A 23206-nucleotide genomic window follows, 5' to 3' on the forward strand; every position below is an offset into this window, starting at 1 on the left:
AGCAAATTTGTCAGTGTCAAATTCAAGCATACAAAAAGAGAATTGAATTCTCCAGCGGATAAGTTAGCGAAATGGGCGCGGAAGAAGAATAGAACTAAGACATGAAATAATGTTACTTATCTTTTAGTTAATATGTATTGTAATAACGTTTTGAAGTGTTAATTTAATGCAATGTTTCAACGAAAAAAAATGGATAATAATGTGACAATTATCATCTTTATTCTAATAGAATTAGCAAAGTCTTCTTTCCAAGTCAGTTCTCTAAACAAATACTATATAATAATTCTTCTAATAAATTACAAAAACATTTGACTTTACAATATTGAATTTGTTGAATGTGGTAGGACCGTAGAGAGAGTCACACTGCCAGCATTTAAAACATCAATAGATTTTAAAATTTTGATCGTGATAAGATGTGCAATATTAATATATTTCACTTGAGGGAGGAGACCATCACAATTTCATTTCTATGTCATTTCATTTTTCGAAATTTCTAAGTTAGAGTTGCTGAATAACTCATTCTTGAATATTTACAGGTTACATAGCTCAATAGTATATTTTTGAATATTTTAAGGTCATAGGTTCCTATACTATGTGGTGCCCCATGGGCCATGGGACATGTTATTCATATTAAGTTTTTCTTTTTAGTTGAAGAGTTATTCATATTAAGTTGATTATCCAATTCCAACAAAAAAAAAAAGAAGTTTTTTTTTTGAGACAAAGTAACATCTATTGATTAAAGTTTAAGATATTACAATGAGAAAGAGTGCAAGAAGAAAGACAATTAAAGATACAAGTTTTTGTCTTTCTAGAGTTTACAGCTAAGTTATGAGCTAAGCTGTTGAACTGCCTATTAACAAACAAGAAAGTAACATGATCTAGTGAAGAAGCAATGCTCTTGACTTTTTTCAAAACATGAGTAGCAGTCCAGTGAATCGAGCTATGTCGTCCATTCAAAAAGTTGGAGACAGTCATCGAATCTCTTTCCAAAATGACTCGATTTATATTGTGTTGCTTAGCCCATTCTATTCCAAAATAGCATGCTTTGCTCTCTCCTTCGTCTACCGTTCTGCTGAGGAGCTTGGTGGATCCTTTGGCAAGTTGTCTACCTGTGCAGTCTGAAATACCAATGACAATATAAGTTAGCAGAGAGGCTTTATCCCAAGCTGCAACATAATTGATTTTGAGGTATCCTTGGGGAGGAGGGGACAATTTTGTGATGACAGGAGGTTGATCTGGCAAGAAGGTCTTAAGATTTATTGTCTGGATAGAAAGAAAACTTTGGATTGAGGAGTATAGAAACATAATGAATATATTTTTATCTAGCTTAATTAGTTAAAAACATTAAGACCAAGCCGACATACCTTTAGTTTATGAACATCATTTTGCAAACGGGACCTTATCTTGTTTGAAAAAATCACCGAAAGTAATCTCTAAATATTTAGATTTCATCGTGTTCAGATTTATATTTTCAGTTTTCAATTTTCTACGAAGTTCTATAAGATAGTACATAAGAAAAGATATTAAATGAAATAGACGTGACACATCCACTAATATTAGTGGATCAAATCCATATTTATACTTCAACAAAAAAAAAACCATATTTATAATATTATCCTTAAAAAGAATATTAGCTCTTCTATATTTAATTAGTTATATCTTCAGGAAACCTTATAGATTATTTTTCAAATGAGTCTGCCCAAGGATACCAGGTGATAGTGTGGGACTGTGGGTCGTAACACATACTCTATATCTTTTAAAAAACAACATTTTGTAGTTGCAGTTCTCTCTTTATAGATCATTTATTTTCGTGTCTTTATTCTTTAACCAAGATCTTTAGAGAGAATATGTTTTTAGGGGTGAACTGTTGTTTCAAATTTATGTAATTTTGTAAATAATTTTTGAGTCTATAGACCAAAAATAGGGTCCTAATAGGAGATTTAATCCTCTATAATCCTAAAAAGGATTTAAAAACCAAATTAATCATCATAAAAGAGATCTAGTCCATTTGTATTCATCTCGAGAGAAATATCAAATCTCTATAATATTTAATCCTTATTAATACCTATTATAACCTTTCCATATATTTTTGTAACCGTTTTTGCCAAAATAATCATGTATATATCATTTCCTTAATTGTCTCCATCTTTCTCTCTCCAATCAGAATTATAATGAAAGAAATATTAACAAATCTAATATGTAACCGTAATATAGTATATCTCATTTTCAAGAACATTAACCTAGTTGTTTAACCACTATTAACATCAGAACTCTACATTCATCTCCATTAAACTTATCGAAGATCAATTCTTGAAGGTAATTATTTTTGCTAAAATCATAATGAGAACATTCATTTGTAAGATTTCGTTTTTGTTTACATGTATTTGATATTACTGTTTTGTATTTAGATTCATTTTTAAGATCTAATAATTAATTTTTTAAACTGTATCAAATTGTTATGTATTATTTCTGAAAAAACGATTCAAGTGTAGATCTTTCTCATAAGTCATAATATATATTTCCATCTTTGATAGATCTGAAATGGAAGTCTAAACTTCTCTCTCTCTCTCTCTAAAATTTTAATATCAATAATGAAATCTTTGATCTTTATATCATATTTAATGTTTTATTGAATCTAGGTATGTTCTATATCTTTCAATTTTCGTGGTATGTATCTTAAGATTTTCGTTTAATCATTACTGAAGTTTTTTTCAGATCAGATTCATCTTCACTGACGGACTCAAATATAAAGTACATGTACTTTACGCGTACTTTTTTCACAAAACAGTTGCCGTTTATAGTACAATAAATGTTCCAAAAATTATATGTAATTTATTGCACATTATACATATTTTTTCACATAACAGTGACCTTGTGATTCGAACTAACGTTATGTTTGTCTTCTAACACATTATGAAGTTTAACAAACAGTATGCATAATTTATTCCATTATACATGTTGTTTCTAGTAAATTGTTTGTTTTGTTAACAAATGTATATGTTTTATTTTTGCAGTTTTGTTGTTACTTATGGAATTTGCTACTGAAGTTGGTCATTTGTTTCCTGGTGGTGCAAAATCATTTGGATATGCTCTTCGACAATATAGTGTAAATGTTGTTTGTCCTGCTCAAGACTACATATGCTCTTCGACAATATAGTGTAAACGATTTTTTGGTAACAGAATGTAAACGATGTGTAATGTAAAAGAAATTATGTGTTATGTAATAGAAAGTATGTGTAATTTACTGAACAAGACCCAAATACATTTGATAAATTACGTTGTATACTTGACTAATGATGGTTTATTCGTCATAAATAATACATAATTTACGTATTTGTTTCATAATTTGTATTCGATTTGTATTTATGTATGAGTAAAAACGAAAACAAATGCTGCTTTAATGTTCCCAGAAAAATATACTATTTCCAAAACTGAAAGTTAAGTGAGAGAAAGTGATATATATGTTTTGTATATTAACCCCCAAATCACGCTAAATTGATCCTAGATTGATTCAGATAATAGGAAAGAGAAATTTTGATTTCCAAATCTGTTTAGAGGAGAGAGAAATTATGATTTGTTTCTATCTTTTTTTTTCTAATAAATCTCCATATTTTTGGCTAATAAATCTCCATATTAAATCTGTAAAGAAGAGAGAGAAAATTGATTTGGGAAAGTTTAGATTTTGTTTCTAAACAGATTATAGAAGAGAGAAATTTTCGTGAGAATCTAACCGTTTTTTCCTAAATTTATCCTAAAATCAAGGTACATTAAACCGATTGAAATCCCAAATGAAGTAGGTTTAGAGAGAGAAAGTGTCTTTATGAAGATTGGTATCCAATCTGTTTCGGCTGAATAAAGATCCCCCACAAATCACGCCCACGGGTTTTGGGAAAGTTTCCTAAAACCCTAGTAAATTCAAAAAACCCGGGGTTTTTTGATTTGGGATACATTTGGTATTACCCAATAAATTAGCCATACTTTATACCCTTCTTGTAAAAGGACCAAAAATCCATAATCTAAGAAGAATGGTCTATAGACCTATTATCAAATTAATTTTGGTTTATATACCCATGGACTCTTTTGTAAATCTCATTTGAATCAGATTCTTTGCAGGAGAAAATGATAGAAATTAAAGTATTTGAGGGTTATAAGATGTAATTAAAGATCTATTGCATTACTCATTATGTTTCAACTTAGTGAATCGGGGTGTGACTCAATGTCTTCTAAACCAGATCAAATTTCTTTCGTGTCATCCTTTCGATCAAATCCTTAAATTGAAAGTGGAGTAAAAGTGGCCACTTTAGTCCATGTAACAGTCATGGGAGCTCGTTCATTAGATCTTCGAATTTTGATCAGAAATACAGAAGGAATCTCTGAAGGAATTATTGAAATATTAACGTATCAATTATTTTATCCAAAAGCACTTAAAATCAGAAATAGATCATTCTTTGCTTTGTGTTTAATGAAACAGAATTAACCTAGAGCAATTTTAGTCGGAGCTCTTGGACCTTTAATAGATCGATTAAATCTATCGAACAAGCTCTAGCTACGAATGATTTGTTCTGTTGAATCACCGCCTTTGTGGCACACACTTTGACGGTAAAAGAAAGGAAAGAGAAAGATTGATAGTAAAAGAGGGAGCGATACATTATGAAAGACCGTGAGAGAGGGAACGCGACAAAGAGAGAGCACCGTATGAGAGAAATAGTGCGGAAGAGATAAGGAAAGAGAAAGATGAGGAGATGAAGATTAGAAGACAAAAAAAAAAAAAACAATTTTTAGGCCAAAAACAGATACGTCCTTTAGAGCATCTCCAATGCAAAATTCAAAAAAAAAAAACTGAAATTGTCCTATGTGTCAAGGTTCAATTGAGTTTCTTTTTCTTAAAGTATCTCTAGTGCAACACTCAAACTCTAAATCTCATAACGTGAGATAGAATTTTTTGGAGTTTTTCTTTAAAATTCATCTCCAATGCAAAACTCAACATGAATCATTAAAGTGATGTGTCAAGATTCATTTTAGAGACTCTAAACCAAAATATACGTTTTTAATGTTTTTCTTGAGTGTTGTATTGGTGAAGGTTTTGTAATAGAGTGTCTCTAAATAGCCAAATAGGAAAGAGAATATTTAAAGATCCATTTTTCACACTTGACACATAAGATTTTTAGAGTTTTTCTTAAGTCTTGCATTGGAGATGCTCTTAGATGTCAATGTTGAGATCCTCAATTGAAAAGACATCTCCAGTGCAACACTCTAAAAAATTTAAAAATAACGAGGTGTCATTTCCTAAATGGTTAGATTTATTTTTAATATGAGAATATTGAGTGATCAATTGAGATCTTTAAAAGAATCTCAAATATTGAATTTCTTCTTGAGATATCTCAACATTGAATGATGCCACATCATTTTGAGATCAAAATTGAATGCTGCATCGGAGAGGACTTTTTACATAAATCTCAAAATAAATTAAGTCACACTTAAAATTTTTCAATTTGAGTGTTGTATTGGAGATAGCCAATAAGTCCCTATCTCGTCGTGGACGAAGGTCTTTATGCGTGGGAGATCTTTCCTTTACCTCACCTCACCTCACCTCACCTCACCTCACCTCACCTCACCTCACCTCAACTAGTCTAGTGTGGACGGCAGAAATTAAAGTTTAAATTCACAAAACGTGGCAACAACCTACAAAATTTGCAGTTTTATTCTGCCACACCCTACCACAGTCAAAATTACCATTTCTGAGACGGTTGTAATCTTTCTTCAAAAAAAAAACAAAATATTCTTCCTCCTCCAAAAACTCAAAACTACCCCTCTCCTCAACTACTACTACTATAAAGCAAACCTAACACCAAAGCAAAACAGAGAAATCATTTCTAGAGAGAGAAAGAGGGAAAATCAGTTCTAGAGAGAGAATAGAAAGATGGGTTTTTCCAGGATTAGTGTTTTGATGATGATGGTGGTGGTGGTATTGGGTATTTGTATGATGGAAAAAACAAGAGCACAAGGAGATTGTACTTCTGGTTTGATACCTTGTGCAACTTTCTTGAACTCAACAAAACCACCAGAGTCATGTTGTAAACCGCTTAGAGAAACTATAGAAAAACAACTTCCATGTTTATGCAAACTTTACAACGATCCAAGTTTATTACCATCTCTGGGAATTAATGTTACCCAAGCCCTTGAACTTCCTAAACATTGTGGTGTCTCTGTTGGTTCCAATCTTTGCAAACAAGGTTAACTTTCTTTCACTCCCATACTATCCTATTTGTCTTTCAAAATTAATATTATTGTGGTTTTGGAATCGGTGCATGAATCGGTTACCGGCGATTTTATGTGTACTTATTTATTTTTATTTGCTCTGATTCAGCCTCGGGCTCAGCCAAAGCCCCTTCTCCCAGTGCCACCCTAACTCCTCCAGGTACTTCTCCTTCTTTCTCTGTTGTTTTTCTCTCTCTGCCTTTGTTCTGATTTTCTTCGTAAGGTGGTGTATGGTTAGTAAATCTGGAAAGATCCCAATTGATGTGGTAAATCCAGATTTTTCAAGCATTTTTTATTCTGCTTGCTTCAAATATGAAAATTTAGGCCTCTCTCATTACCAGATTTTGGGTCATCAATTTTGTTTTCTCAACCCTTTGGGGATTTGATGAGGAGAAAAAATATGCAACTAAAATGTTAAAAATCAACCAAGTGGTATTTTCTTTCTTTTGTTAAAAGATATACACCAAAATACCAAATAGTCAATACAGTAAAATTGGAAAAATATAATATAATAATTTAAAATCAGAAAGATATGGAAGTACTAATAATTTAGAATAGATGCTTATGGGGAAGGATGACAGCCATGTTTGTCTGGCCAACAAATATTAAATACCTTTCTTTTAGTTGATCAAGGGCCATGTGATGTGCTTGGTCCACAAAAGAAAACATTTTGTTATGTAGAGTCATGAAGAATTCGAATAGAGTTTATTCATTTGTAGAAACCCCTTAAAATCCACATTTACGATGGGGAGAGTGAAAGAATGTGATAACCTAAAACAACAATCCGAATTATTCCATTGATGTAACTCTCGACGACTGTAAATATTTTTTTTATTGTTTGATTTGGTCTCGAATAAGATTGGTATAGATCGTGTAGATTGATTTTAAGGGTCTTTATTCCCTAAGATTGTAATTCCTACCTTGGGATCCCCAAACCAAACACAATGTGAAAATTTGATTCTTAGTAATCGCATTCACTTCTCATGCTCCTAACATGGTCTAAAGAGCTATGCCCATCGACGGAGCTAGTTATTGGCTGACCCTGGATGTAGTTAGGGGGTCAGTATTAAATTAGTACTTAGAATTTAGACGAATATGAAATCATAAAACTAGCTTTGGCAACTCGACCACTTGCTCATATTGGCGTCAGAGCAGCCAAGGTTTAAATCCCGTTCCTAATCGTTGATGGGTTTTTTGATTAATTCTTCTCTGACCATCTATTTTCCTTCCCGTCCACGTTCGACCCTCCTCTAAATCACGCCTTTGACTTTGGTTTTTTTTGTTCAAAATTGTTTTTTGGCCCTTTAGAAGTTTGTTGAAAATAGATGGTGAAAAAATTCTAGGGTGTTAGGTCATATCCAACGTAGTGGGGCTGGGAGCCCCACCCTCCCGGGCTCCCAACCCCAATTATAATCGTTGGAGGCTTCCCCAACAGACATAATTGGGTGGATCCCCTCAATAGTTTTGTATTTTTCTTTTCTTTTTTTAAAAATGTTAATTTGTTTGAAATCATTTCTTTTTCAATTGTTTCTTCAAATTTTTTTATCTTCTCATACTATCAAATTTTTATTTTGTATTTGAAACAATAATTCATAGTCGAAAATTGAAATCAAAATTCCGCATACGTACATCGCGCACGTACATAATTTGGATTTGGGAGCCCCTGTTGGGAGGACAACGTTAGAATTGAGAAAACCCCGGGACTCTCGAAATTCAGGGGAACCCCACATTGGACTTGCCCTTAAGAAAATAACTTCCATGCAATGGAGTCAAAAAAGAAAAAGGAAAATAACAATGGAAAGTAAGAATCCAATAAAGAGTAAAGTGATAAACTTGTGATATTTTTGTGAGAAAGTGATTTGCTAGTAAAGTGTCAACCTCAAGTAGTCCATGTATGTAAAAAGTGGAAAAATGTCTACTGTTAAATTTGTGGTCATCCAAATTAAAATTAATTGACAATGAACAGAGATGATCTAGATTAAACTATTGATGGTTAAATTTGTGGTCATCAAACTCAAAACTCATTGGCAATGAGTGGAGCGGACCTATATGCATTGTATTATTGGTTGTTAGATACCCCTTCTCCCATGTGGATTATTCTCACACTGACAATTTGTTTAGTGGTTAATATGTCTGAGTCGTCTGGCGATATAAACTAAGGTCTTTTAAAGGACATGTTCTTTATGGCAACATGAAAAAGAGGAGATTCATGTTAAGCTCTTCGTCTTAGCCTATATAGTTATATGCAGGAGGAAGCACATGAAATTAATAATTGCATATAAAACATGTAGCTTAGATCTCTGCTCGCAATAGATAATCCTGTCAACAGATATGTATAGTAATTTCCGAATATTCAGATACAGATACTGCACCGTCAATAGCCGGAAATATCTGCAAAAAAATATTTAACATATTTAAATACATTAAATAAAAGACATAATTATTGAATACATATAAAATATTAGATAATGATATTTTACTTCGAGTGCACTACAAAGATTAGGGGAAATAAGGATATAAACTGAATTAAAAGGGTTCTTACTAGAAATCATATATCAAGGATTTAGTCTCCTACAGATAGGCACTATAATCAAATGACTTCTCATAAGAGGTATTACATCTTTTTTGTTTGCTCATGTTATGCAAATATAAAGTCTTGTTAAGCTTTATTTGATTTGGATAATTTTTGAATAAATCAGATGCCGATACAGATGGCAAGTATGCTATCCATTCGGAAACCAGATAATTTGGATAATTCAAGACGTATTCAGATAATGCTCTATGTTTCGTTAAGCATTAGTTGACACCCCTAGAAATAGGTAGCCGAATTTTCGTGTAAGGGTGGGATAGAGGGCATAATAAGTCTTATGCAATTCTATTATTTTTATCAGGGTTGTTGGAGTTATATACTTTTCACGAACCGACACCCGCGACTTATCTATTGATTTAACTTTCTATAAAAAAAAAAATGAAGAAAATAGAAAATTCTTACAGCAGCGTTCAATTAACTCCCAATTATATAGTTATCACACCCTTTTGGGACAATCCAACCATTTATTGTCAACATTTCATGAAGATTTGGGTTGGCAATCTCGAAAAATAAAAATTAAAGAAAATAAAACGGTCCTCAGGAACTGAATCTAAGTAGAAAAAATGGTGACCGACCACGAGATGTTCACGGATTTATAATACCTCAGGCACTGAATCTTCTTTTTCTTACTACGTTTTTATTGCAGGAGTACCAGGGGTTCCAGGGGCTCCTGGATCTGATAAAGGAAGCTCAAGCAAAATGGCATGGACAGGATTATCAAGCATACTTTTGTTCTGGGGATTTATGATTGCTTACTAGGTGCCATTTTTGGCATTTTATATTCTGCATTAGTTCATTTTATTTTCGAGTTTGTTATCGTTGAGTATTTGTTTGATGGAACCCAAATCAGAGGAAGATTTTATTCATTTATCTAAGGATGTCACTTTTTTAAATCATTTGGATGAAATCAGTGTGGATGTTTATTATGTGATTATATGAATGTTTTATTTATTTTGGTATGAAATACATTGTGTTAATTCTACTTTTTCAGTATTATTAGGCTATATATATCTGTAGACAGCATTATGTGAAGTTTGGATAGGCGAATTGGGCCAAAGGCCGAATAATTTTCCAGAATTAAGGTACGGGTTTCGTGTAGAAGATAAATAATTTGCAGGTCAACAAAGCAGTAGTCTTGGGCTGAAAAAAATATAAAACAAACAAATAATTCCCGATGGCTGGTGATCATTTGGGGAAACAAGAATAGTTTTCGGAGAAAAAAGTGGAAACACAAAAAAACATGAACGAAACACACACTCTTATAGTCGCCAGTAAAATGTCGTCGGATGGAATTATTCGACAAAGGTCCGCGACTTCTTGTCTCTTCTATCTCTTTCCTGTTCCTCTCTTCTCTCTCATGTTTCTCTCTTCTCTCTCTCTTCACTCTCCCCCTCTCTTCTCTCTCGCTCTCTTCTCTCTCTCTCTCTCTCTCTCTCTCTCTCTCTCTCTCTCTCTCTCTCTCTCTCTCACTCTCTCTCTAACTCCGACGAAGGGGAGGAACTCTTTCGTCGGATTTCTCGGTTTCGTCTAGAAACCAGACGAGATCTGGTTTCGTCTAGAAACCAGACGAGATCTGGTTTCGTCTGGAATCAAATGAGACTGGTTTGGTATCGTCTGGAAATTAGGGTTCTGACGAAGGGGTTCATCCCCTTCGTCGGAATTAGAGAGAGAAAGAGGAAGAAGTGTTGTCGTGAAAATATCGTCGGAATTTATGGAGGTTGTCGGAGTTCACGGTGAGAGAGGAAGAAGCTGAAAATATTAAGTGTTTGGAAGAAACAAAAAAATAATTTCCAAAACTTTGTACCCCGGAAAATTCCTTTAATTCCCCGCATCACCCACCTTCTTGATAATTGACAATATGAGATAAATCCAATAGAATGATGATTCGTTCTAAAAACCTAACCATCTTGAGAATAATGTTATCATGTATGTTAAAACAAACACAAGATTAAAATAAACATTAGTTAGCTATGTAAATATTCTCATTTTTTTTGAACTAGGGTAAAGCCCGTGCCGGGCACGCAAATTTCTATATTTATGTTATACAAAATTATCAAATATTTTGGTTTTATACAGATATTGAAGTAATAAAAATATATTAAAATAATAACCGAGATTATATTGAGTTATTTGGAGTTAGAAAAGAGGAAAAAAAAGAAAAATAATAAAAATATATTAAAATAATAACCGAGATTATATTGAGTTATTTGGAGGGAGAAAAGAGGAAAAAAAAGAAAAATAATTAAAGAGTTTACAGGGAGTGAGTAGTTATTTTGACGGTTAAATATCTATCTTTTCAAGGACTCTGAAGGGTTCATCCCCTTCGTCGGAATTAGAGAGAGAAAGAGGAAGAAGTGTTGTCGTGAAAATATCGCCGGAATTTATGGAGGTTGTCGGAGTTCACGGTGAGAGAGGAAGAAGCTGAAAATATTAAGTGTTTGGAAGAAACAAAAAAAATAATTTCCAAAACTTTGTACCCCGGAAAATTCCTTTACTTCCCCGCATCACCCGCCTTCTTGATAATTGACAATATGAGATAAATCCAATAGAATGATGATTCGTTCTAAAAACCTAACCATCTTGAAAATAATGTTATCATGTATCTTAAAACAAACACAAGATTAAAATAAACATTAGTTAGCTATGTAAATATTCTCATTTTTTTTGAACTAGGGTATAGCCCGTGCCGGGCACGCAAATTTCTATATTTATGTTATACAAAATTATCAAATATTTTGGTTTTATACAGATATTGAAGTAATAAAAATATATTAAAAATAATAACCGAGATTATATTGAGTTATTTGGAGGGAGAAAAGAGGAAAAAAAAGAAAAATAATTAAAGAGTTTATAGGGAGTGAGTAGTTATTTTGACGGTTAAATATCTATCTTTTCAAGGACTCTGAAGGGTTCATCCCCTTCGTCGGAATTAGAGAGAGAAAGAGGAAGAAGTGTTGTCGTGAAAATATCGCCGGAATTTATGGAGGTTGTCGGAGTTCACGGTGAGAGAGGAAGAAGCTGAAAATATTAAGTGTTTGGAAGAAACAAAAAAAATAATTTCCAAAACTTTGTACCCCGGAAAATTCCTTTACTTCCCCGCATCACCCGCCTTCTTGATAATTGACAATATGAGATAAATCCAATAGAATGATGATTCGTTCTAAAAACCTAACCATCTTGAAAATAATGTTATCATGTATGTTAAAACAAACACAAGATTAAAATAAACATTAGTTAGCTATGTAAATATTCTCATTTTTTTTGAACTAGGGTATAGCCCGTGCCGGGCACACAAATTTCTATATTTATGTTATACAAAATTATCAAATATTTTTGTTTTATACAGATATTGAAGTAATAAAAATATATTAAAAATAATAACCGAGATTATATTGAGTTATTTGGAGGGAGAAAAGAGGAAAAAAAAGAAAAATAATTAAAGAGTTTATAGGGAGTGAGTAGTTATTTTGACGGTTAAATATCTATCTTTTCAAGGACTCTGAAGGGTCATGATTTACAAAAAAAAATTGGGCGATCGAGATTTATAAATCAAAGTTATGACATGGCACCAAAACCTATGTCATTTGTTATATAGATAATGACTACAATGGTCATTACAAAGGTATTGATACATCGATACGATGTGATAAATACGATAATTGTTGAAATACTACTGCAATAAAGCCTAACAAAATTAAATGGCCTAAAGGCTAAAGCTAAAGCCTACGGAAACTACTTTATTTATACCCAAGGTCAATATTCTTAGATTTGCACTTCCAAAAGATCGAACGTAGGACTTCCGCATTATAGAGTATATGCACTTACCAACTGGACGGTTAGTTGTTGGCTACATATTCTCATTTTTAACTAATTGCATTTTGATAAATTCACATGTCTACTTTTGTGTGGGTAAACTTATCTTAAATTTGTATTAGACGCTTGATAGCATTACGTCTAGTATAAGGAGAGAGTAGCATTGATGGAATATTTGGAATGGTTGTCCACGTTGATCCGTTCCTTGGCCCGGGCACATTTAGGCAAAAGGGGGTCTTAAACTCCAATATTTGTAGTTTGTTATTTCTTATGTTGTGTTAGCTTTGTTGGGTTATCTCACTTGGATTGAGGGAGGGTGATGTTGTTGCATGTATGTTTATTTCTCATAGTGTAAATATGATTCGTTTGAATCAAATAGATGAAAAGTCAACTCGAATAACGTTAGGCAAAACAAAAAAAAAATCTACATTTAACGTGTCAACATGAATCTCGATTCAGAATTGTAAAGGTTCAAAGTCAGTCCTGATCAAATATATAGATAAGCGAGACATCACAATTTGACAAAACACAAACAATTTGAAATTTCACTAGTCAATCAGATGTCTAGCCAGAATCGAATCAACTCAAGTTACATAAACCAGATATTTAAACACAAACAAGTCAATTCACATCTCGAGTCACAGTCTAAGTGAATCCTAAAACAACCCATATAATGTACTTAGACGAACTAGACATAACGAGTCAGACATACCAAAAAAATACTAGTATGAAATTTGCCTTCTTAGTTCAAATCTCGAGTCAGATTGCAAATCTGAGTGGAAAAAAACTTTACCCTACCGTATGGACGGATGGACCCACTGGGAGCAGTTTCTTTCATAGTTATCTCTTTGGATTGGAACAATCTAGAAAAAACCTAAACAAGAAAGACTGCTTAAAACCTTACTTGAACCAGTTCTAATTATTTTCTTTGAGAAACCATTGAAGAGCAGTTGAAATCACCAAATCTTCAAATATGGATGCAGCTAAGTTGGATCAGTTGAAAGCTTTTATCAATCAATGCAAATCTAATCCTTCTATTCTCACCGATCCTTCTCTCCACTTCTTCAGAGATTACTTAGAAAGGTAAATCATTCAAACACAGATCACTCAAAACCCTAAACCCTTTCTCTCTCTCTAGATTATCTCTCTAACTCAGTGTTTTTATGCAAAATTACAGTCTTGGTGCTAACATTCCTGCTTCAGCTTACAAGTCTGGAGAGGCCCCTCACACCCATGAATCGGTAATCTCTTCTGCATAAACCCTAAAAAAGAAAAATCTGATTTTGGGTTTTTGATTTTTGAATGATTTTTTGTTTGCTTGAATTTGTTGGGAACTATTAACAGAAGAGTAGAGCAGTTGATGAGAGTGATGATGATGATATCGATGACATTGAAGATGAGGAAACTAAACCTGCTGAAGATCAAGGATATGAAAGTGATGAGATTGTTGAATCGGATATTGAACTTGAGGGGGATGTTGTTGAACCTGATAGCGATGAACCACAGAAAGTAAGTTTTCAAGATCACATCTTTTAACCTTCTATTATGTAATGGGATGATTGTTGATTTGGTAATGAAACTTAATGTAGATGGGAGATTCCTCTCTCGAGGTTAGTGAGGAAGATCGTGATGCGTCTCAATCTTCCAAGGGGAAGGCAATGGAAGCTTTATCAGATGGTAAATATTTATGTTTTGTGAAGTTTTTCGGATTTAAACAGATGATAATGTTCATAGAGCTGTAATTTTTGTGTAATTTGATGGATCTTTTTGTTAAATCAGGTAAGCTAGAGGAAGCAATTGAGCATCTAACTGAGGCGATTATGCTAAATCCCACATCTGCTATCATGTACGCAACCAGAGGTAAAGATGTAGTTTTGAGTTTGTCACTTTTTTCACTTGGAAGTTTGTTAATGTGATTTGGGTTGTTTGGAATGTTATTAATTTGATTTTGTTTTGTTTTTGCAGCTACTGTGTTTATCAAGATGAAGAAACCTAATGCCGCTATTCGAGATGCCAATGCGGCTCTAGAGGTTGTTTACATTACCTAGTTTACATTAATTTGATAGTTAGTATGTTCATATGCATATCCATTTCCAGACGTTAGCTACGAACAGCCTCAAGCTTCTTAATTGTAATTGTGGCATGTCGGAATCTTGGGAGGCACATTTTGAACATGAGAACGTTTTTCACCAAGCTAGTTCTAGAGGCTTACCTAAACTTTCTGAGAATGCTTTCTTATCTAAGTCAATGATCTCATTAAGTACCATTTATTCCTTTATAAAATTAATATGTTGACCTGATGACGCATAATTGATTATTGTGTTCAATCTCCCATTCAAAGTTAAATATCATGTCGGCAAAGAAGCACCCGACGTTAGTTGCGTTGGATAGTAATTCTCTTGTTCCGCTGTCTAGAAGCTTGGTATGTCTTCTCATACGTGCCATATAAAAAAATTATTCATCCTTGTGAGCTTTACGAGTATGTCTCCGTGTAGTGGGTGATTTCTTTGTTTGTTATTTGCATATGACGAGTCGGTTCACCATGCCTCATAGATAGGCATACCGAACACATAGATGATACAAGCATATCTTTGTTTCCTTTCCAAATAAATTTTTCATTTGCATGTTTCCATGCGGATTAGATATGTATTATGTACTTCGCATGGATCCTTGTATGCTGCATAAATGCAACTGAAAATTATACATGTATGACCCTCTTTTGTTGTGATTTTGGTACTTCTATATTATCTAATTCTTTTCCCTCTTTCACTTTGTGAAGATAAACCCTGATTCTGCTAAAGGATACAAATCTCGTGGTATGGCAAAAGCAATGCTTGGCCAGTGGGCAGAGGCTGCCAAGGATCTCCATGTAGCATCAAAGATAGATTATGACGAGGAGATTCATGCTGTATTGAAAAAGGTGAATATTTTTCCCTCATCCTTGCTCAACCGTTCGAAGTTATTGTTCTGTCTTAACATAACTTGAGATCATTACAGGTTGAACCAAATGCACACAGGATCGAAGAGCACCGACGTAAGTATGACCGTCTACGGAAGGAGAAGGAAGATAGAAAGGCAGAGCGTGATAGACTACGCCGAAAAGCTGAAGCTCAGGTGGCTAGTTTTACATTTTATCGTGTCCGAATAGTTGTGCATTAGTTAGTTTATTTAGCTTATGCATGTCATTCTCATGCAGGCTGCTTATGAAAAAGCCAAGAAGCAAGAGCAATCATCTTCAAGTAGAACTGGAGGAATGCCTGGTGGGTTCCCTGGAGGCTTCCCTGGTGGAATGCCTGGAGGTTTCCCAGGAGCCGGAGGTATGCCCGGAGGGTTCCCAGGAGGTATGCCTGGCGGATTCCCAGGCGCTGGAGGTATGCCCGGTGGATTCCCTGGAGCAGGAGGAATGCCCGGTGGATTCCCCGGAGCAGGAGGTATGCCCGGAGGGTTCCCCGGAGCAGGAGGTATGCCCGGAGGATTCCCTGGAGCAGGAGGTATGCCCGGAGGGTTTCCAGGAGGTGCAGGAGGTGCAGGAATGCCTGATATGTCTAAGATCTTAAATGTAAGAACATTATTTTAGTCTTTATAATGGCTTTACAATTCGCTGTTGGCCACTAGCAGATAATAATTTCTGGGTTCATTCCTTTCACTCTTCAAGTCTTAACTTGAGAGACTGGGTTTTGACTAATAATTTGGTTTTATTTCTCATCTTGGATGCAGGATCCTGAATTAATGGCAGCATTCAAAGATCCAGAAGTAATGGCTGCTCTTCAAGATGGTAATATTTGTTCACTTAAGTTGCTCACATGTCTTCTGATTGACTTCTTCAGCTCTTTTCTCTTCGATCCCCTTCCTCAGGTTAAGTAGAATTTCCTGATAGATTTGAGAAGGGTTCGAATGTTGGATGAGATAAAGCATATCAACTAATTACAAACCCTGCATGTTACCTCGTAGGCAGAACACAGTGGTAATATCAGCCTAGTGAAGTCAATGCATTATAGTGACTTCAGTAGAATCATAACTTGGACGAATAGGAAGCACATCCTGTATCGTTGCTCACTGCAGGTTGATAGTTCTTGATCTTGTATTAGGGTTGTTCTGAAGCGGCCTGTTAAATCTTTATTCCCAAGGACTGCTACCTAAACAGTCCTTTCCTCATTCCATCTGCCTCCTACAAAGCGTTAATTTTTCTAAAAGCTCCATGTGCTTAGAACAAAATATTTAGGCAAACATCAATGTAACTTACAACCGAGTACTTGATTGAGGGGTAGAAATGCTAGAGGAGATCGGTAATCTATTTCAGTGACAACTAACTGTGAGGAATTGACCTGGTTCCTTTTCGAGCCTAAAGCCTTTTCCAGGTAAGCCATACACGTAGAGTATCCTCAGCATAAGCATCACGGGTTAGTAAGAGCCAGTTCACAGAAATCTTTAACTATAAAGGAACTGCTGTGTAGCCCATACCCAATCTTGGCTAGGCCTAGTTTTTTTTTCTCTCGGTAATTGTAGTATCTCTCTAAGAATTTGCCGTAGTACTAACATGTAACTGATAGAACGAAAAGCCCCATCCTCCCGTTATCTGGATCCACGAGATGATTTTAGTGCTCGGCTCAAGTAACATGTATCATCAACCTCTATCCCTGAGAGCTTAATTCAAGAACCCCAAGTCTAGGTCTGCACTATGGGTTGAGTAAAAACTGCTGATTCTTGTGAATCCTGTACATTAAAGAATAATCCAATAGCAAACTTGGTTGGTATGTTTCATTCCCTTATGGGAACCAGGCGGCTGAGCTAAATTTGTGGCCCTTCTGCCATGGCTCTCCTCTGTTTTATCCAAGTACCTGCCTGGATTCTGAACAGTTAGCTCTTTCGCAAGAATTTCTTGCATGTGCTGAGTTCTCTTCCTTTGTATTTACAGTGATGAAGAACCCCGCAAACATAGCGAAGCACCAGGCGAATCCAAAAGTGGCTCCTATCATAGCGAAGATGATGAGTAAATTTGCAGGACCAAAGTAAAGAAGATGGTAAGGGTGAGCAAGATAATTGTGGTTATCAAGATACTGTTTTGTGCAGTTGATACTGAAGTTAGAAAGTACTTTTGAGGGGCTGTGGTTAAACTTTTTTGTTCTTAATGTTAATGGGTGATTGTTGAACATAATTTTAATTATTAGAATGCCATGGCTGATTACTCTTATTACTGTCACCAATCATCGATGTAGTCTAGATTATCTTGTTTGTTAAATCTTTAGGAGAAAAAAAAAGTAATTTCTCTCTATATAACCATGAATTACAATGGGAACAGAGACTTGGTATTTGTTTCCAAAGCTCTGGACCATGTTGGCTGTTTCCGCCTTTGTCATGCTAAACAAAACTCACATTTATATTGTCAGATCATTGTGCTAGAAGCCAGTTTCATTGTGCTAGAAGCCAGTTTGACTAGAGTGGAGGACATTTACCAGAACACTTTATAAGCATTATAGGTTTTATGTTGTTTAAGAATTAGATTTCTTCTAGCTTGTCCTACTAACCTTTCTCTTCTTGATACACATATTGAAACATACTAGGATCGAAAGATAAAGGGAAGTGCTAGAATCACAAAAAAATTTGAAAAAATAAATTACCCAGCTGATGTGGCGGCTGTGATATTCATTTTTCAACGCATATGATTTAGTCAAACTTTCAAACCACAACCGTCACGTCAGCGGGGGTAATTACTTTTGTCAAATTATTTTCCAAAGATAAATAGAAAACAAAGGTAGATGTTGAATTAGTGAAAGAGTAGGTTGAAATTTCCGTTTTTGTGTGTAAATTATTTTGCTAAGCTTTTAATCTTGAGATGTAAGAAGATGAAGACCCCATGTTTTTAGGGTTTAAAAGTTTTAGAAATATGTTTTTGTATGATAATTATTTACATTTGTTGATATTAGCTCTGTTTTCAATAAGCTCTTCGATCGTATCTATATAGATCTGAAAGAATACTTAGCTATGTAGGTCGAGACCAAACTTGTATAGTCGTATGCGCCTGATCCTTGTTAGGGTTGCCTTAGGACACTACAGCCTAGCCAACCCATAGTCGTCTCGTGCCTCATGTTTTGTATCTGGTCTAGTTTGGTTGACTGTCCTTAAATGGTCGTTGTTCTGTATCTGATTTCGTCCATTTTGCATCAATAATGAAAACAAGGGAAGTTTTGTGGACGCTCCTCACTCGTGTTTGACTCAAAAGAGGTGGGTTCGAACCAATTTTGGTGTATGAAATTGGTTCAATCCTAGTGATTTTGAATGGGCACGAAATATTTTTTCCTTTTCTACTTTATCGCCCAAATCTTAAAATCAATCATTTTTATTTCTCTCTAAATTCGATTTTCTGTGAAAACTCTTTGAAGTTTTCTGATAATGAGATACCCTTTTCTTTTACAATACAAAAATCAAATTTGGTAATTCAGAGTTGTTTTATTTCACTTAGGGTTGAAGGGTGGGATTAGACCGTTTTCTTTTTGGCAAAAGAATAATTTGGTTCGAAGTTCGAACCAATCTTAGGGGGTGGTAGTGGCAGGACATTGGAGGACACTCAGAGACAAAATGTTCTGTAGACATTTCAAGACATTTCGGGACATTTGTTCGTAGACAAAATGTCTTAATGGACATTTCAAGACATTTGATTCATAGACAAATGTCTCACAGACATTTCAAGACAATTGGTTCATAGACAAAATATCCTGGGGTCATTTCAACATATTGAATCCATGAACAAAATGTGTAGTGGATATCATTATTATTATTATTATTATTAATTATTATTATTATTATTATTGAAGGATAATTGGTAGACATTTATTATTTTAATATTATCATTATTGTCAAACCGAAATAATATATTTGTATTCATATTTCAAGAATGGGTTAATTCTGTTTTGGCCCTCGATTTGTGACCAACTCACCGTTTTGACCCCTATAAGCGTCCAACAGTTCGATTAGGCCCCAAAGGCCAAAATTTTGACGAAATTATCCTCGAAGGCTAAAAAAGAATTATTTCTGAAAAAAAGTTAAAAACCAAAAAAGCCACATCACCCTATTTCTTTCTCCTCCACTTCACTTTATCTCTCCTCCATCACACCATCTCCTCTCCACCTCACCTTCTTCTCAGGCGAATGGTGGCCGGTCGGAATAAAAATTCCGGCCGGTCACCTCTAACATTAAAAAAAAAAATTTCTTCTCTCTCTTCTTCTTCCTTTCTCTCTCTTCTTCTTCCTTTCTCTCTCTTCTTCTCTCTCCCTCCTTTATCTCTCTAAAACCTCCGGCGAAGGGGTTTCCTTCGTCGAAGGTCTGCTTCAACAGACCCTCAACGGTCTGTTGCGGATTTGATGCAACAGACCGTCGAGGGTCTGTTGAAGCAGGCCTCCGACGAAGGAAACCCCTTCGCCGGAGGTTTTAGAGAGATAAACGAGAGAGAGAAGAAGAAGAGAGAGAAAGGAAGAAGAAGAAGAAGAAGAAGAGAGAGAAAGGTGATTTTTTTTAATAAGGTGGCCAACCGGAATTTTTTATTCCGGCCGGCAACATTTCGCCGGAGAAGAAGGGTGAGGTGGAGAGGAGGTGGTGTGATGGAGGAGAGATTAGATGAGGTAGACAAATATATATATATATATATATAAATTACAGAAATGCCATTGAGGTAAAATTGGGAGGTTGGATAATATTTGGGGCCAAATAGGAAATATTTGGGGCTAAAACGAACTGTCGGACACTTATAGGGGCCAAAACGACGAGTTGGTCACAAATCGAGGGCCAAAACGAAATTAACCCTTCAAGAATATATTTTTCAATTTTTGTAGACATCTGTGGATATCTGAGGACAATGATAGTAATTGGTACTAAGCTTTTCTTAATCAAGCTTTAATAGATCCGAATTCTTGGGTTCTTCTTTATGATGAACGGTGAACCCTAGACGAAGATTTCAAACATTAAAGAGAGAGAGAGATTGATCTTTCGTTGCTAATGAAGAATAAATCCTAAAATGGTTCTCCATTTTTTTAGGGTGAAATAGAGTTTTAAGGTTAAGGGTATTCTGAGAACTAAAAAATAGAAAATGGCCTAATTGATAATTGCTCATATTATTTCAAAACTTATGTATCATTACCAATATTATTATGACAACTTTTGGTTTTTTTTGTTGTTGAAAGTTGACAACTTTTGGTTAATAGAAAAAAGAAGTGGGTTTTTTTGTTATCAAGATAATATTTTTTTTTGAAGTCGACTACGATCTACGTTAGTCGTTACATTTGGCATTGATACATCAAAGATGTGATAAGCTCGATAACCGCCCACTTCAAACTAGACACGACCGGGCCTATAGCCTAACTAAACATGGCCTAAAGCCCAACTAAACCTTATTTATACTCTAATAATCCCAAATCAAATAACCAAAGATTCCACCTTCTCTGAGATTCGAACTTGGGACCTCCAGAAATTTCTGGAGTATATGTCAACACCTTAGAACCACTTGAACTACCAATCGTTGACTATTAGGATAATATTTTGAACCCATATAGTCATTTTCCTCAAAATAACTATAGGAATTTTTTGTGTTCCCCGTGACCCATCAAGTGACCACGTTCCAACAATCTCGGCCCACTTTATTTGCCCCACTAATTATTTGAAAATATTAGCTGGAGAGATATGTAATTATGATTTTAGGAATATTGATTTTTTAGATTTTAAAATACAATTATATTAAAAAATAAAATGTGTTATTTTATCTCACTAGTTTAATGTCCAAAATTTTCAATGTTTCAAATATTTTTTTCTCTCATTTTTGTTGAAAATAATTTTTTAATCGCACATAAAAGTAAATTAAGGGGCTTTTAATACAAGTCGCTGCTTTGGACATAAAGAAAAATTCCAGTATAAAAACTTAGTCAATCAATATTGACTTAGGGGACATGTTTATTTGGTTTGGTTGATTGAAAATTACCCCAGACTCTTCACCTTCCCTCTCCACTTATAGAACTTCCGATCACCACCACCATTTCCGACCACTACCATCATTATTTCCGACCACTAACCACTTCACACGCTCACTCTCACTATCTCTCTTTTGATGTTTCTCACGATTTTTCTCTTTTTCTCGCGTTTTCTCTCTATAGATCTATTTCCCTCACATTGTAGATTTTTCTTTCTCTTTAGATCTCCCTCTCTCTATCTCTATGTAACAGAGTAATAGACTGAGAAGGAAGACCGGTCCTCCCCTATCTTTTTTTATTATAACACAAGTGTGAAGAAGAAGAAAAAAGACCCCTCCATGCTTGTGTCCTTTACAAAGCTATCGACTTGACCTAATTTTCTTTTATCATATGATTAAGAATTGAATTTTGAAGTAGATATTGTCAAGAACTATATGCATGTTTCAAGAAAAAAAAACTCTATGCATGTACCCTTACATATTATTATATAAGGATATATATACACATCGTTTAGAAAAACATCTGTCCCAATTCTTAAAACATTTCCAAACAAAAGAGAGGGTTTGCTTAATGACGTTATGACATGTTAATTGTTGGTTTAGATAAGTGTAAAGAAAAATTCTATTCATTCTTATGAATCTTACTAATAAAACCATTTAAGAAGGATAACCCTAGACCCAACAAATAGATGTTGAATCCTGAGAGATATCAATTTAGGCTGTACACGTTTTGCTCTAAGAAACAATCACATTGAATTGAATGTCAACTAATTTAAAATGTAAACAATCTTAAATATTAATTTTGTTGTCCACCACATTTTAGTTCAGTGGTGGGGCATCCTCTTAAACCTACAAGATGTCGGGATCGAATTTCGCTGGAAATAGTTATCATCAAAATTTATTTTATTTAATTTTAAGTACTAAATAAAGTAGATGTTATCGAGTTTTAGACTCTTTGTTGTCGGACTTTAGACATCTTTAATTATTGATTTTATTTAGGCGGTTATCGTGCTTATCACATCTTAATGATGTATCAATGTCTTGTAACAACTATCATAGATCATAGTGGATTTTCCAAAAAAAAAAAATTAAATTAAATTTGTTGAAACAATCTTAAATAGTGTAATGGAAAAATATAAATCCATTTTCAAAAATGGTTCAACTAGTTCAAATCTTTAAAAAGAGAAAGAGACTGGTCAAGTAGTCTTATTATGTGATGATTACTTTCTCACTTCTTTTACTCCTATTGTGTAATTGATCTCTTTTACTCTTTGACGTAATAAAGACATTCCCATGATTTTGTATGCAACTCATGAGGCCTCTTCAAAAGTTAAGGAGGTTCTAAAGACACGTGGCGTTATTATTGTTATTACTTCTTCTAGGAGATACCACATAGGAGATACCACATAGGAGATACCACAAGCAATTCTGAGACTTTTTTTAGGTTGGTGGGTCAATTCTTTTTTTTTTTTTTTGATGAGGAGGGTCAATTTATCTTGGGAGGTGCATTACCATTTTTTTTTTGTAAATATAGAAGGAAGACTGGGTCTCCCCTATCTTTTTTTTTGTTATAAAAATAATGAGAAGAAGAA

General features: G+C 34.4%; 2 protein-coding genes and 1 long non-coding RNA gene across 3 annotated transcripts; all 3 read left to right on the forward strand.

The window, feature by feature from the left end:
* Positions 1-2197: 2197 nt before the first annotated feature.
* On the forward strand, positions 2198-3342 carry LOC147552508 (uncharacterized). Its single transcript, XR_015238237.1, has 2 exons — positions 2198-2316; positions 3015-3342. It is a non-coding gene; the product is annotated as an uncharacterized LOC147552508 (long non-coding RNA).
* A 2376-nt stretch (positions 3343-5718) lies between these two features.
* Positions 5719-9812, forward strand: LOC147552509 (non-specific lipid transfer protein GPI-anchored 7-like). Its single transcript, XM_086669426.1, has 3 exons — positions 5719-6233; positions 6368-6418; positions 9495-9812. Exons 1-3 carry the CDS (start codon positions 5921-5923, stop codon positions 9605-9607), a joined length of 477 nt encoding a protein of 158 aa, XP_086525552.1. The 5' UTR covers positions 5719-5920; the 3' UTR covers positions 9608-9812.
* A 3585-nt stretch (positions 9813-13397) lies between these two features.
* Positions 13398-17852, forward strand: HIP1 (HSP70-interacting protein 1). The gene is made up of 11 exons (XM_086665175.1): positions 13398-13744; positions 13839-13902; positions 14006-14170; positions 14251-14338; positions 14441-14521; positions 14627-14691; positions 15441-15581; positions 15659-15775; positions 15858-16220; positions 16379-16436; positions 17577-17852. Exons 1-11 carry the CDS (start codon positions 13635-13637, stop codon positions 17672-17674), a joined length of 1350 nt encoding a protein of 449 aa, XP_086521301.1. The 5' UTR covers positions 13398-13634; the 3' UTR covers positions 17675-17852.
* The last annotated feature ends 5354 nt before the right edge of the window (positions 17853-23206 follow it).

The sequence above is a fragment of the Eschscholzia californica genome, unplaced genomic scaffold (assembly GCF_041429995.1).
Source record: "Eschscholzia californica isolate CP2 unplaced genomic scaffold, dmEscCali1.0.p SCAF_3, whole genome shotgun sequence".
In the NCBI taxonomy this organism is placed as follows: domain Eukaryota; kingdom Viridiplantae; phylum Streptophyta; class Magnoliopsida; order Ranunculales; family Papaveraceae; genus Eschscholzia; species Eschscholzia californica.

Coding starts and splice junctions, on each gene's coding strand:
- LOC147552509 (XM_086669426.1), top strand. CDS start 5,921: ATGGGTTTTTCCAGGATTAGTGTTTTGATGATGATGGTGGTGGTGGTA. Junction 6,234..6,367: donor TTCCAATCTTTGCAAACAAG/GTTAACTTTCTT, acceptor GCTCTGATTCAG/CCTCGGGCTCAGCCAAAGCC. Junction 6,419..9,494: donor TGCCACCCTAACTCCTCCAG/GTACTTCTCCTT, acceptor TTTTTATTGCAG/GAGTACCAGGGGTTCCAGGG.
- HIP1 (XM_086665175.1), top strand. CDS start 13,635: ATGGATGCAGCTAAGTTGGATCAGTTGAAAGCTTTTATCAATCAATGC. Junction 14,522..14,626: donor TATCATGTACGCAACCAGAG/GTAAAGATGTAG, acceptor TTGTTTTTGCAG/CTACTGTGTTTATCAAGATG. Junction 16,221..16,378: donor ATATGTCTAAGATCTTAAAT/GTAAGAACATTA, acceptor TCTTGGATGCAG/GATCCTGAATTAATGGCAGC.